This window comes from Aulonocara stuartgranti (genome assembly GCF_965226115.1).
Source record: "Aulonocara stuartgranti genome assembly, chromosome: 15".
NCBI classification, from domain to species: domain Eukaryota; kingdom Metazoa; phylum Chordata; class Actinopteri; order Cichliformes; family Cichlidae; genus Aulonocara; species Aulonocara stuartgranti.
Window position 1 is genome coordinate 8670239 of NC_138951.1, and position 15609 is coordinate 8685847.

A 15609-nucleotide genomic window follows, 5' to 3' on the forward strand; every position below is an offset into this window, starting at 1 on the left:
AAGTAAACAGGTTTGGACAACTCTTACCTGTCTGCAAGGACACACCTACAGGACTGAGTGCACTTCGAGTTGTGGCCTGTCTACTTCAGTTGTGAAACCAGTCAAGTACACAAACACACACACTCTATTTCATATCTTAGTGAGGACATCTATTTAACATAATGCTTTCCCTAGCCGGTTACCCTAACCGTAACCATCAAGAATGAATGTGTTGCCCTAACCCTTAGCCTAAACCTAACAATAAACTAATTGTAACCCTGACACTAAAGCTACATTTTGAGCCTCAAAAATGCCTTCAAACTGACAGGCATTTTGTCCCCCTACAAGTATAGTGGCAAGCCAATTTCCCGTCCTCATAAAGATGTCTAAACATGTATACACACACATAGATTGATAGATAACCACATTGCTACATTTCCTTAGGCACTTTCATTTCATCAAAGTTCACAGGTAACTATTGTACCTTTTACACAACTGCGTAAGTTGTGTTACAGACAAATTTTGGCTTGTAAAGTAAAAGCACTAAATAACAGACAAAAAGTTGCCAGGATTTCATTTAGCCCTGTATGCATGCTCACCTTGGTTGTCACTAGGACACTTGTGAGTTTACCCAAAACAATTGTTAATCAACTAGAAAACTATACACACATATGAAGCCTTTGACTTCATATACTTACTCATCCATGTCTTTACGGACCTTGCTTTGTGCACTGGTGTGCAGTCATGTTGGAACAGGAAGAGGCCATCCACAAACTTTTTCCTCAAAGTTGGGAGGATTACACAGTCCCAAAATGTCTTGGTTTGCTGAAGCATTAGGAGTTCCTTTCACTGGAACTAAGGAGCCAACCAACTCGACCAACAACCCCACTCAACAAAACTTACACTCGGCACAATTTGACAAGTACCATTCTCCTGGGAAGTGTCAAACCCAGACTCGTCCATTGGTTTGCCAGACGTAGAAGTGTCCCTCCAGAGAACACATCTCCACTGCTCTAGAGTTCAACGGTGACCTGCTTTAAACCACTGCAACCGACGCTTTGCATTTCACTTGGTGATATGTAGCGTGGGTGCAGCTCGACCATGGAAACCCACGCCATGGGACTTTCTAAGCAATGTTCTTGATCTAATCTCAAGGCCACATGAACTTTGGAGGTCTGTAGTGATTGACTCTGCAGAAAAATGGGGACCTCTGTGCACTTCAGCATCCACTGACCCCACTCTCTGATTTTATATGGCCTAATTTAATTGCTGTAATCACTTCCACTTTGTTATAATACCACTAGCAGTTGAATGGAATATTTAGTAGTGAGGAAATTCCATGAATGGACTTGTTGCACCGAGCTCATTCACACCCATTCTTTCACAAATCTTTGTAGAAGCAATGTGCATTCCTAGGTGCTTGATTTTATTCACCTCTGGCCATGGAAGTGTTTGAAACACCTGAATTCAATGATTTGGACAGGTGACTGAATACTTGGCAGTACAGTGTGTACGTAGACACTAAAGCTGGTGGGCCTAAATGTCACACCAGGAGGTTCTTTAACACAAGGGGGAGCAAGCGAATCAGAACCCAGGGCACAGACTCAGCAGGTCCAATCAGTAAAGGTTTATTCCCAGAGAAGGAAAACAGGAATAAACACCATTAAAAAAATTGCAAAATAAAAAAAATGTTCTTTAAAAACTAAAATCCAAAATGTCTTGATGCATGCTCAATCATCCAGGTAAGTAAATCCCAGTAAATACCGAGGCATTTTCAGTGGGAGAAACATTTCGTCACTTATCAAACTGACTTCTTCAGACTTCTCCATTTGACACTTTAAATTTTGTTAATCTAAATATATTGTACTTTATGTAGCTTATTTAATCTACAAATGTATTTTGACCAAAGGTCTACTGAGATATTTTTAAATTACAATGAGAATTTTACACAAAAGTTATGTACAACCTAAATATTTATATTTAATGAAATGTGTAAGTTATATATTTTTCCAGTATCGACTAATGATATGCTATTGATATAGTCAGTTTTGATACTCTTTGATACTTGAAGGACCTCTATAACGTATATATTTAATCTGTGATTATGATAATTAAATTATGATGTGCAAATGGACCATGTATAACAAATGACCCATGTTGTATATGAAGTACATATTTATTCTTATACCAGAAAAGATTAAGAAGAAAAAGCAACTCATCATGAAATATAGTCAGTGTTAAAGTCAAACAAGATATTCATAATAGGCATCTTCGTAAAAGTCCTTGAACCTTGAAGTGTGAGAATCACTCAGTGCAGACAAAAATTACCAAATAAAAACACGTGAAAAAGACTTTTGCATGAAAGAGGAATACTCTGACAGGATAAGCATACATGTTATTTTAAACAAATCATTTAAAGTTCTCTTAAAAGACTGGAAACAGCTCAGGTTTAATGAAACAAAGTCTGAAGATTTATGAATTATTTGTTGAAAAAAGAATTTAAAAAACCGACAATCCTTAAACAGTCCTAAAGAGCAACTTCACACAGAATGAAAGTGTTTATTTTGCTGATCTGAAATAGTTTGGTAGTCACTTTGCTGTTGCGTTGAAAACTATGGTTCAGAGTAGGTCATTGCAACATCACTATGGATGTGGTTTAGATGTCAAAAGAGAAATGAAACTTTTTGCAAATATTTCACTAAAGTTCTGCTTTTTAGCCTACTGTTATACTCCTCTTTATATTTACTAAAACCACATTACTGAGGTTATGTTTTCATACATGTTATCATGAAACAACAAGAGGTTCAAGCTCATAACACACTTTTCCAGCCAGGTCTTCGGGTGCTCTCTCAGCATTGCTATCAGTATCTGCATCAGTTTTACTCTGTTCTGGGCCGGGAGTGCATGGCTCATACAGTTGGTTATTCCTCTCTCTGAAGGAGAGAACAAAGAGCACAAAATTGGCAATTATAATCATATCATATATTTTTTAAACTTTCTTAAATTCAAAATATTTGTGCATGTTTGAAATGCATGTTTCATTTTTTCCCCTTACCTTTCATCAAGGGCTACAGTGGTTTTGTCCTCCATTTCTTGTTTTATTGCTGCTCCAAATCTGTTACTAAACTGAACAATGACTTCTGAAAATGGAGCAAACATCACCATAACGTTAGCAGTCCTTTTTTTTAAACATTGGAGTGAACCAATGAACTGATTCAAGGTGCTGCTGAGGATCAACACTGACATTATAAAGAAATAAAGTTGATAACAGTGTAATCAGTTGCTCAGTTACACCTCAAGAAGACAGTGAGCAACAATGCACTGGTTATGAGATTCTGTTGTTTCAGTGTAAATTCACTCTCAGGAGTTATGCATATCACACCAACTGGTCTGGAAAGTACGGTAAATATAAATATCTCTAACAAATGATGAAGGTGAGACAGCCAACATATTGCCACTTACAGTCATGTGAAAAAGAAAGTGCACCTTCTTTTAGTTCAAAGGTTTTACTTGTCAAGACATAATGGAAATAATCCAGTCTTTATCAGATCTTAAAATGATCTAACTACAACCTCAGCTAAACTACAAAATATGTCATGTTAAGCCATGTCGATATTTAAATCACAAAAAGTAAGCTGTGTGTGTATTGTGTCTTTTCAGTGTTTCACTTTGCGTACTCTTCTCACAGTTTTCTGCCTTAAAGATGTGATTGAGAAAAGTGAAGGTATTGTTGATATTATAACTTTTTATGAGTTATTAATCCCAAAGGTACAATTTAGTGAATTTTCTGAAATAAAGTTGAAAAGGTTTAGTAGTAAAGTAGTTCCTTAACCAGTTTGATGTGACTGAGCACTGCTCAATTGAAAGATTTCAGTGGGTTTACCAGAGAATAATGCTGGTGTTTATAAAATCAAAACAAGGACTCCAAAGTTGCTTTAAAATACCTAAATAATAATGAGTACATTCATCTCTACAAGTTCCACCTCATACGTTATGCATAGTAGATTTGTCCATTGATAACATCAAAATAGTTTAGAGCACTTTCAAAGACAATATGTATCATAAAAAAGAGGATAATGGAGTTATAAAAACTGTTTCTTACCAGAAACCCCCCACTTCCTTCTCCAGACCAGGAAAATAATAACCACGAGGAGTAGCAAAACTACTAGCACACCCACAACAGCTGCGACAACTGAAGAAGATGAGCTTGCTGTAAGAATAAAAAGAGTTAGACACAACAATAACCATATAAATACTATATAAAGTAATATATATTTATTGTTTTCAATTTCAGATCTTACAGGTAACGGAGATATAAAGGTTCCTTGAAGGAGCAGAAGAGAAGGACATTGCAGAGATGTTAACGCTGTAGTGACACGTGTACGATCCTTGGTCTTTAAAATCTACTGAAGGGAGCTCAAAAGTGGCCAGGTATAAGACTGAGTAGCCAAATGCTGACATTGTTTCAGTATTGTTCGTGTTTAAATTTGTCAAACTGAAGAAACCTCTAGAGTAAATGGAATGAATAGAACAAGTGACGGAGAAGGTGCTGCCTCGGGTGACTGATACTTTGTCGGGACTGTAGACCACCATTGCATGGGGGGACACCAGGGAGATGCTGGGTTTTTCCAGTTTAACTGCAAACAATATAAATATATAAATATATATTAGAAAAAGTCAAATTTCCAACAAGTATACAAAAACTGTGCATGATATTCACTGACCTACAACAGAGAGGTCAGCAGGAATTCCTTGAGGATAGTAGATGATTTGATTGGCCATTTTCTTTTGATATTCACAGTAGTATGAACCCTTCTGACTAAAGTCCACTTTAGGGAAGACAAAGGTTGCAGAAGCTTGATCTGAGAATTTCTCCATTTGAAATGACCCTTGGGTTTTTTTCAGGAGAAATGTACCGCCCATGTGTTCTGTTACTAGCGTGCAGGTAATTTCAACTTTGTCACCCCAGTTTACCTCTACCCCAGGGTTGATCGTGATTTCAGGCTTCTGCAGAGCACCTAAAAGAGAAAATTAATGTTGTGTAACTGCCAACACGGTATTCTTACAAGCAATGAGATCATTTGTTAGTTCAAAATGAGCTATGTCTCTTACCTAAGCAGATAACACTGGCATCTTCACCATGCCCACAGTTATTTTGTCCAAAACCAGGATGTGAACAGTGTGAAAGTGCAGACTCTTGGCCTGAGCATTCCACGTTATCCAGCCATATAGGGCCACTGCCTCTACCAAAATGGGCACTTGCAGGTGCTGAAACGGCATGACCGCAACCAAGCTGTCTGCATACTACATCGGCATCGCTCATTTCCCAATCGTCATCACACACAGTTCCCCACTGTCCTTTATAGAAGACCTCCACTCTGCCGGAGCATTCACCTGAGCCACCCACCAACTGGACTTGTGCTGCATAACAGAGCAGAAAGAGTGAATACAAGTGCAAAGGAAAGTCCTTAAAATAATATTTTTGTATTAATACATGAATCATATAGCTCATATACAGACTTTTGCAACTAATAACAAAATACTGAAGTATAATATTACTTATATTATATAGTTTATTAGTTTATTAGTCACTTTAACATTTTAATATGTTTTACATTTTGCTTTTTAATCTATAGAGTAAGATAAGCAGTGCTGTTCATTTAATGGGTTTCAAAATAACTGTAATCACATTACATTTCCCAGTAACGCGGTAATGTAACACATTACTTGGTCAAATCCGGTAATTACATTAGCTACAATTATGTCATTAGCATGTGGTTTCCCAGTTCAAACAGCCTGTTTCTCATCACCTCTAGTTTAAAACACCAAGATGGTGACTACGAAAAAAGAGTAATCTCAAGGCTCCATAACAGGACTTCACAAACCAGTTGGTGACACTTGGAGCTACATTCATCTTTTATACTGTCTTTGATGTTAGGAAAAAATATCTGAGAATTTTGAACACACAATGATAAAAGTCTTTACCTGCACAGAGAACACCAGCATCATGTTCATGCCCGCAGGTTGCTCTTGTAAAACCTTTGACTGAGCATTGCTGAAGAGATGTCACATTATCAAAGCATGAAGAGCTAGCCTCCACCACTGGTCCACTGCCTGGGCCGTGAAAAGCAGCACCAGGAGCATTCATGGCACGTCCACACTCCAGCGTCTCGCAAACTGCTTGAGCTTTACTTAGAGTCCAGTCCGTGTCACACACTGTGTGCCACTGCTCGCCATGACGTACCTCCACTCTTCCAGAGCACTCATCGTTACTGTTAGCCACCCGGATAGCCAAGCTTCCTGTGAAGTCAAGTAAACCAAAAATGTAGCCACAGGTGTGGAAGAATAATCAACAAAATAACTGTGATGTGTTTAGGTATATTGTACAGTCTTGATGCATGCTCAATCATCCAGCTAAGTAAATCCCAAAAGGTTTATTCTGTTCATCTGGACGTAACGTTTTCAGAGGGAGAAACATTTCGTTACTCATCCAAGTGACTTCTTCAGTCTCAGCTGACTGCAGGTTTCCCCAGTCTTATAAACAGTACATTGCATAATAACTGAAACCAGCACAACTGAATGAACAATGAGCTGCGAGGTCAATTCTTTGATAATTAAAATGCAAATTGTCATGACCGTTGATCAACAACCACTGATCAAATATTAATGATCAAGGAATGGACCTCATCATGTTCTGTTTATAAGGCTGAGGAGACCTGCAGTCTGCTGAGACTGAAGAAGTCACTTGGATGAGTGACGAAATGTTTCTCCCACTGAAAACGCTACGTGCAAATGAACAGAATCAGCCTTTTGGGATATATTGTACATTATTTAAATTCAGAAGAGCTGCCGACATTACATTCTGGCATTTTTTGTACAAATCTAATTCCTAAAAAGTTGGGACACTGTTTAAAATCTAAGTGAAAACAGAATTCAGTAAGAAAATATTTTATTCACAATAGAACCATGGAAAAAAAAAAATCTAATATTTCAACTGACAAAATGTAAGAAAAATATTTGCTATATTTCCAACTGCTCAAAGCGTTCCCAGATATAAACATCATCTTGCATGGAAACACATGTTGCTTTAAAACTTATATGCAGCATTTTGATTCTTTCCAGATTTGTAAGCTGCTAATTTCATAGTCATCAATGCTTTTCCAGAAGAATGTCAAATTTTGGTGTTTTCTAGGTTCTATTGTGAATCAACCATGGATTTATAAGATTCTCACATTACTGAATTCTGTTTTTATTGACATTTCACATAGTTTCACAGCCTTTATTGTATGCTTTTCTCTTACCTGTGCAGAAAACACCAGCCAATACAGTGTTGTTGCAAGTCCTGTCTGGATATGGTCTTTGTGGACACTGAGTCAATGTAGACTCTCTTCCATTGCATTCAATTTGATCATTCCAGGTCTGTCCTGTACCAGGGCCAAGCTGAAGAAGCTTATGGGGCCTCCCACAATCCAACTGTTTGCACACCACTGTTGCATCATTCATGTCCCAGGATTCAGCACACACAGTCCCCCACTGGTTTTGATCAAAATATTCTACTCTTCCATCGCAACGAGTGGATCCACCATTTAATCTCACGTTACCTGAAAATCATTGTTTTCAAATTAATGTACGTGAAATCCAACTTAGGGGCCAGGTCAGAAACAGAAACACTAAATCCTGTTTACATTGTCTTAGCCTTTGTTAAGTTTCAGTGTCTGTGCGTCTGAATTCATGATACTTACACCTGCTGTTTGAAGAGGAGGTTAATCATCTGAACAGATGAGATAACTATGTATTTCATTGTTGCTTTACAAAGTTGCAGGCTAATTATTTTGTGTGCTTATACATCTGTGTGTACGTTGGCTTGCCTGATCCTAGTGACCTTCTTAGAGTACATGCTCAGGCATAGCTCACATGTCTGAACATAGCGACCATGTTTTTGGTATTGGTACCAGATGCATCAACACATGGGTTTCAACTATGAAAAAATATCTGTCTGGTTGTTTGCATCAACACATTAATTGGAACCACTTATATTTAATATTTTTTTAAGAAGGCTATCATTGATTCACTTACATTTTGAAACTCTAATTTAATTTGACATAAAGTCTTACCTGAGCATACCACAGAGGCTTCTTCAACACGGTTCGTGGCAGATCTGCTATAGTCTCTAAATGAGCACTGTGTGAGAGAGGTCTCTCTACCATTACAATGGATCTCGTACCCTCTCAGATCTCCACCTTGACCAAATGACCCTGACATCTTGACAGGATCTCCACAGTTCATCTCTCTGCACACCACTGTAGCTTCATTCCTCCCCCAGTTGACATTAAGTGCTGGTGACCAGTGTTCACCATGGTGGACCTCCACCCTTCCTGAGCACATGTCAGTCCCATTGATTAGTCGAATGGTAGCTACAAAGCAAAGAGGAGAAAATCAGCAATGAGCTGGTGTTCATATGAAAGAAAAAGTGAATTCATTGAAATCCATGTGATATTCTTATTAGTGTTGTAGAAATAACTACAGTATAATTTATAATAAAATGCTAATCAGAAAAAACAAAACAAAGTAACATCTAAAAGTAAAAAGAAGGCATTGTATGAAATGAAACATCAACAGTTTGTACCTGAACAAATCACTCCTGCATCTTCACCATGACCGCAGTTATTTTCTCCAAAGGAGGAACGTCTGCAGTGCACAAGTGACGTCTCGTTACCTAGACAGTTGACATCATCAAGCCAGATCACTCCTTGGCCTTCACCAAAGAAGGCACTGGATTTGGCAGTCTGAGGTGTTCCACAGTCCATGGCTCTGCACACCACCTCAGCATCTCTGAAGTCCCATTCATCATCACACACTGTTCCCCACTGGCCGTCATGCAGAATCTCCACTCGGCCAGAGCATCGGTCAGTGCCGTTCACAAGCCTTAGTGGTGGTTGACCTGAGGGCACACATTAAGGCATTACCAATAAATATTACAAACTTTCAAATTGATTCTATTAAGCTACATGCAGTTACATGCATATTGTAAAAAACAGACTCATTATTCATTTTGAATAATGAGGGACCCTCTTATGTTAAAGACCTCATAGTACAATACCCGCCCAATAAAGCACTTCTCCCTCAGACTACTGGCTTATTTGTGATTTCCAGGATATTTAAAAGTAGAATGGGAGGCAGAGTCTTCAGCTTTCTGCCCCCTTTCTCCTGTGGAACCAGCTCCCAGTTTGGATTCAAGAGACAGACACCCTATCTGTTTTTAAGATTGGACTAAAAGCTTTCCTATTTTGTTAAAAGTTATAGTTACGGCTAGATCAGGTAAGCCTAAATGCTCTTTAGTTATGTTGCAGTAGACCTGGGCTGCTGGAAGTTGCCCATAATGCATTGACCATTTCTTCTTCACTCACTTCTTTTCACTCTAGATGTGTCTATAGAGACAGACAAACTTGTATGATAGGATCTGAACTTTTTTCTCTTTGAGAGCAAGTGACTCCAAAGGGTAGTGGTTTATATGTTTTGCTAAAAAGCAAATATTCCTGGTTTGGGCATGGGAGGAGACATGGCACATGTTCTGACCACAGTGTGGTCCCATGTAGGCAGCCCACTGTAGGTTTGCTGAGTGTCCACACATGAACCCCAAGGGTTATATTAGCTAGGATAGTGTTGTAGGATAGTTTAATGTGTTCTGCTGACTTAATAACTGTTCCAGACCTCTAGCATTAAAGTCAGCACAACAACTGTGTGCTAGGAGCTTCATGGCATGAACTTCCATCGCTGAGCAATTCCTGAAACTTTGATGTAACGTGGATGTGGCCCAGGTGGATACAAAGTATAACTTTGGATGGATACAAAGTATAACTTTGTATCCATCCAAAGTTATACTTTGTATCCACCTGGGCCACGTCCACATTTATACTGTTCCCTACTATTCTTATTCACTCAATATTTTCTTATAATACAAATGACCTTTGCCTTTATAAATTACTAAATGCATAACTAGAAACCATTATGTTATCTTTAACTTGTCAGTGTCTACCACTGGGTTGGTAGATTTATTATTTCTGATGAGCCTCGAACCTTTAATTTAATTTACTGGTAAACAATTAGTAAAAAAAAGATAATGGACAAAAGCTATTCTTCTTAAATAATCAAACATGACGCTTGCTATCCTTGGAAAATGGTGGCACAATTTATCTGTATCTTTAGTCTCTTACCTGCACATGCGAGAGAAACACCTGCACATGATCCCATGTGTTCTTGCAGTTGACATTGGCTGATAGTGCTCACATTACCAGTGCATGTACTTCTGAACCCTCGCAGTGAGCTGTCACCAAAAAAGAAGTTGTTTTGGGATTTTATTGGCACTCCACAGTTGAGCTCCTTACACACAACTGTAGCTTCTTTAAGGCTCCAGTTATTATTACAAAGTTTCCCCCATCGGCCGTCATGGAAAACTTCCAGTCTGCCAGAACAACCATCAGTCCCATTTATCAATCTGACTGTTTCTGCAAAGCAAAATTTGGTGTTGTTAAGAATTTCTTTAAAACTCAGTTTTGAGCAACAAACAGAATAGAGCCTGTGTTACCTGAGCACACGAGACCAGCATCTTCATTGTGGTCACAGTCATGTTCACCAAAACCTCTGTGAGGACATTGAGCAAGGGACTTCTCATGACCAGTGCACTCAATATCATCCAACCAAACCTGATCCTGGCCTCTCCCGAAGTAAGCCTTGTACTTGACTGCGAGAGCATTGCCACAGTTCATCTCTCGACATGCCACAGTTGCTTCTTGCATCCCCCATCTGTCATCACAGACTGTTCCCCATTGTGAATTATAGTAGATTTCCACTCTACCAGAGCAGCGATTAGTCCCATTCACAAGGCGAATGGGTTGACTGTCTGTTGGGTTAAAAAAAATGTTGAGGGTAAGTTTATTCAGCAAGGGGACAGTCTAACAGTGTCAGTTTACAACAAATTAGTGATAGTTTTGTGGGCACAAGTGTGACTTACTTCCACAGACAACAGTAGCATCTTCACAACTTTCATTGACTTTTAGAACTGAGCACTGTGAGACAGAGGTCTCATTTCCAGAGCAGATGGTTTTGACTGCGGTGAGGTCACGTGCTTCTCCAAAATAGGGTGTTTCGGTCTGAGGGAGAGGATCACCGCAGCCGCCCTCTCGGCACACCACCTGAGCTGCTTCTTTGCCCCAGTCACTGCAAACTTTTTTCCACTGACCTTCATGGTAGACTTCCGCTCTGCCATTACAACGAGTGGTTCCATTTGTAAACCGCACATTTTCTGTAAATGATGTTAATAAAAAAAATGTAATAACGAATATCTCTTAAATATAAAACTAAGAGGTAAGTTGGTGTTAAATAATATGATGGATGGATGGATGGATGGAAGTTTTTTTGTTAAGTTAGCTTGCTAATTTTAAAGCCTTCTTGGCCAGGAGCTGGTTGGTTAAGGCCAGAATCAAAACTGGAGTCAGCTATCACCATCAGACAGGTTTATCTTGTTTGTTTAAGCTGATTTGCTTAGTAATCAGTGATCAGTAATAGGTATACGTGTACTTCCCAGTAAGCCAAATTGTTAATTTACCTGTTTTCATTTGACACTTTCACTAGACATTAAGGGCAAAAATAAATGTTTGTAATAAAGATTAGAAATATTTATTTTGTGTATATTAATGTATATGTTATTATTAGTACTATTATTATTATTATTATATATCATTATAGTCTTGTGTATATGAATGCATATATTGTACATGTTACATTGCACACTGTAAAATATGCTTTAAATGTAGGCCTTCACAACCTTTAAATCTTTATAGCAAGTATCAACACATAATAAATCTATTAAATATCAAATTCCTGGTGTGAACTACTTCAGTAGTCCAAAAAATTGGAGGAAAACATTATTACCTCTTTAGTTGGACATGGCAAGAACAAAAGACTAAAAATGGATGTTTGTGATTGTGTGATAAAATCTGTACTCATATTTTGTGCAAATAAATGAATCTTCTCTATAATATACACAGATAGCTGTCTGTATTTCAATACCAAACACATGAACACATGATTGCATGTTACAATTTATACAGGGTTATGATGGTTTCTACAGCAATATGTAAAATTCAGTTTTATCAGTTATATTTTTGTTTCACAGAAATATAATCACAGAGGAACTTAAAACAGGAGATACTATAATGCCGCAGACTAACATAAGTGCTGTGTTAGCTGTTTTTTTAGTTGTGCAGTATTTCTCAATTTCAACTACAGTTCCACATTTCATGGAGAGGGACATTTGGGGGTTTTGCTGAGCTGACACCTTGCTCATATGAAGGAATTCTACGTGACTGCAGTCAGTGGTAATGATAATGGTTAGTACAGTGCTTGCTTAGCTTAGCAGAAAAATCAGAGAATAGTGGAAACAGCCAGATTGTCCGAGAATGACAAAATCCACCTTCTCAACTAGTGTAACATTTCATGTGTTGCTTGTTTCATCTTTAAAAAAATCATATGTAAACATGTTGAATTCATCAAAACGATATTATTTTTGAAGCTAAAGTAAAGTTCTTAATACATGTGTATAAGGAAAAACAAATACACAAACATCTTCTTTGAGAAAATGCTATTTGATAAAGTTAAACCTCACATCTGAAGTCAAACATTATTTAGGCTTACCTGAACAGACCACTCCTGCATCTTCACTATGGCCACAGTTATTTTGCCCAAAAGGTCTGTGTTGACACTTAAGGATGGAAGACTCATGGCCAACACACTGTACATCATCCAACCAGATCTCATCTTTTCCTTGTCCAAAGAAAGCACCTTTTTTGGCCTCCATAGCTGCCCCACAGCTTAGCTCTCGACACACCACCTCAGCATTGGCCATGCTCCACTGATCATCACAGACAGTTCCCCAACTGTCTTGGTAGAAGATCTCCACTCTACCAGAGCAACGCGAAGGTCCGACCAGCCTCATTTTCTCACATTCTGGATATGAGAAAAACAAAACCACAAAGGATGCACAATGTGTCGCCTTGGCCATAAAGCCATTACAATTATTTTTTTTTTTAATATTTGTGTGTTACTTACTGACCAGTAAACTGTAGAAAACTCAAGAGGCCTGCAGCAGAAATAGCAAAATGATGTGATTAAGCCTGACAGGCCTGATATGTAAATCTAGATATATCCTTCAGTTAACAGCCTATACTGCAGTCATAGCTATAATATGTGAAATATATTATAAATATGGAACAGTCGGGGATATTTTCTAATTGATCCAGTAAAGCATATTTAACACGTTCAGTCATCCAGGAGTATTTCAGTGCAGACACTAAAACTCCCATTGGTCACTTATGATGTTAACAAGCAATCAAACTATGTCCACTCAAGAAAAAACACAAGAAGTCAGACTGAGAAAAAACCTCCAGTAACTTACCAAGAGACAAGTAAAAAACAAAATGTCGTTTTTCATCCGAAATGAGGATCATATTTGGTCTTCAGTGTTGATCAAATGCTGTAAAATATTTTTGTAAAATTAAAACAGTGGCTTTACGTCTCCTCCTGTGTTTAGAAAAGCTTTTTAAAGCCCTTTTGTTTTTATCCAGAAGGTGATCATATAGTCCTCTTACCTTTTAAATTCACAATGTCTAGAACACTGTTAAAATGAAATCAAAATTTAAACGAACTTGCTCATGTTTGAAATACCCTAAGGATAAAAGCCCCATGAACATATCCAGTAATTGTTATGAATCAAAAGGGACCACCTGGACTTGGACTGCAAACTGGATCCATGTTGACATTTTGATCAATCATTAAAGGGGAGATGATGAGAGGGGATTTTGTTTTTTACACAATGCCTACATTACTATTTAAAAAAAAAACCAGGTGTGAAATTGAGCAGAAAGAGAAACAACAATTTAACATTATGCTGGAAAAGAATTATAACAGTAAGAATTATTTTTGCACGCAACATAGATAATTGGGAAATAGAGATCACAGGGACGATTTTTGTGAAATATCGATTGGTGAACTTGACCACTGACCACCCTCTTTACCTGCCTCCTCCCACCTCTGGTTATCATTCACAGCAGTGCTTTCATCTTTCATTTGTACATGTTGCAACAATCCTTTTATTTAATTCCACTAAGCAGGATGAACTCATGTGCATACAACCTTTTTTTTTAATAAAACAAAATAAAAAATTCTACATCACAGATTCTCTTAGGAAGCCTCAAGACAAAAGCTGATTTCAGATATTTGACTTGAATACACAGCTTAATTATAGTTGTTTTCAGTATCACAATAACTTTTACACATGTTAGTGGAATTTCAATTTTCATATATATCATATATTAATGCTGATTTGGCACTTTGTGCTTACAGTGTGATATTCTGAACCTGGATTATTGTGCAGGATATCTCTATTCTCCTCTCTGTACATCTAACACAGCATAAGAAAGAAGTATTTTGTTATGTTAGATGAACCAAACTTTAAACTTTAAATAAGCTATTTGAATATATTTTGCAAATAATGTTCTTACCTTTAAAATAGATTATTGTAGGTTTTGTTCATCAGTATAATGAAGAATAACTCTGGTTTGAGATACCAGATCTCAACTTGCTGAAGTTTGTTCCTTCACTAAACTGTTCAGACCCAGTTCTTGTCCTGTATTTTATTATTCAAGGCGTTCTCATCTGGGATTGGGTATGCAAAGCACTTCCTGTTGTGAAACTCTGAGTCTCAGTCAGTCTTATAAATCTGTTCTTCTTTTGTTGTAAATACTAAAAGCATATATTACTTTAGTTAGTCAGATTAATAAGAAATTGATGACTAATCATTGCTTTAAAATGACCTTTCGATAAAATGTTTTGTTGTTTTCTAAGAACGCTGTGTTCATTCTTTACTTGCTATTTCCTAATTAATTTGTCCATTCAGCATTTAAGTTGATTTTGGCTGATTTTGTTATCTGTAGTCACACAGAGCAATTTCCGTCACATTATCTTAACTTCCTCTTTTTCCAGCCTATGTTTCTCAATGTATTCCTTACTTTTCCTTCATATTTGCTTTCCTGAAAGTTGTCCCATTCTTGTCTGATAGGATTATAGCTGCTCAACAATCATGAGTCATCTTTATAGTTTTCATTTCATGGTGTGTTTCAAATGTTTTCAGGTAGTGAAAGGTAGTTCAGCATGTGGACTCTTCTGCAGTGAAGCAATGCTGTTGTAATAGTTGCAGCGTGCCGTTTAGCAGTGTTTCACTGGCATACAGTGGGGCAAAAAAGTATTTAGTCAGCCACCGATTGTGAAAGTTCCCCCACTTAAAATGATGACAGAGGTCAGTAATTTGCACCAGAGGTACACTTCAACTGTGAGAGACAGAATGTGAAAAAAAAAAATCCATGAATCCACATGGTAGGATTTGTAAAGAATTTATTCGTAAATCAGGGTGGAAAATAAGTATTTGGTCAATAACAAAAATACAACTCAATACTTTGTAACATAACCTTTGTTGGCAATAACAGAGGTCAAACGTTTACTATAGGTCTCTACCAGGTTTGCACACACAGTAGCTGGTATTTTGGCCCATTCCTCCATGCAGATCTTCTCGAGAGC

At 37.6% G+C, this 15609-nt stretch overlaps 1 protein-coding gene across 1 annotated transcript; it reads right to left on the bottom strand.

Annotated features, from left to right (window-relative positions):
• Window positions 1–2136: 2136 nt before the first annotated feature.
• Window positions 2137–14659, bottom strand: LOC309688754 (scavenger receptor cysteine-rich domain-containing protein DMBT1-like). The gene is made up of 17 exons (XM_082504696.1): window positions 14538–14659; window positions 13433–13510; window positions 13091–13117; window positions 12673–12984; window positions 10991–11281; window positions 10565–10879; window positions 10194–10484; window positions 8606–8920; window positions 8094–8393; window positions 7281–7580; window positions 5965–6279; window positions 5092–5400; window positions 4704–4997; window positions 4281–4616; window positions 4082–4189; window positions 3035–3119; window positions 2137–2912 (listed from the first exon to the last, which is right to left on the bottom strand). Exons 2-17 carry the CDS (start codon window positions 13482–13484, stop codon window positions 2765–2767), a joined length of 3798 nt encoding a protein of 1265 aa, XP_082360822.1. The 5' UTR covers window positions 13485–13510; window positions 14538–14659; the 3' UTR covers window positions 2137–2764.
• Between the last annotated feature and the right edge of the window lie 950 nt (window positions 14660–15609).

What these genes read in the sequence shown, in the direction of transcription:
- LOC309688754 (XM_082504696.1), bottom strand. Translation starts at nt 13,484, where the DNA reads ATGATCCTCATTTCGGATGAAAAACGACATTTTGTTTTTTACTTGTCT. An exon ending in AAGGAAGTGGGGGGTTTCTG is followed by an intron (nt 3,120 to 4,081) that starts GTAAGAAACAGT and finishes CTCCATTTTCAG; the next exon opens with AAGTCATTGTTCAGTTTAGT. An exon ending in ACTGTAGCCCTTGATGAAAG is followed by an intron (nt 2,913 to 3,034) that starts GTAAGGGGAAAA and finishes TCTCTCCTTCAG; the next exon opens with AGAGAGGAATAACCAACTGT.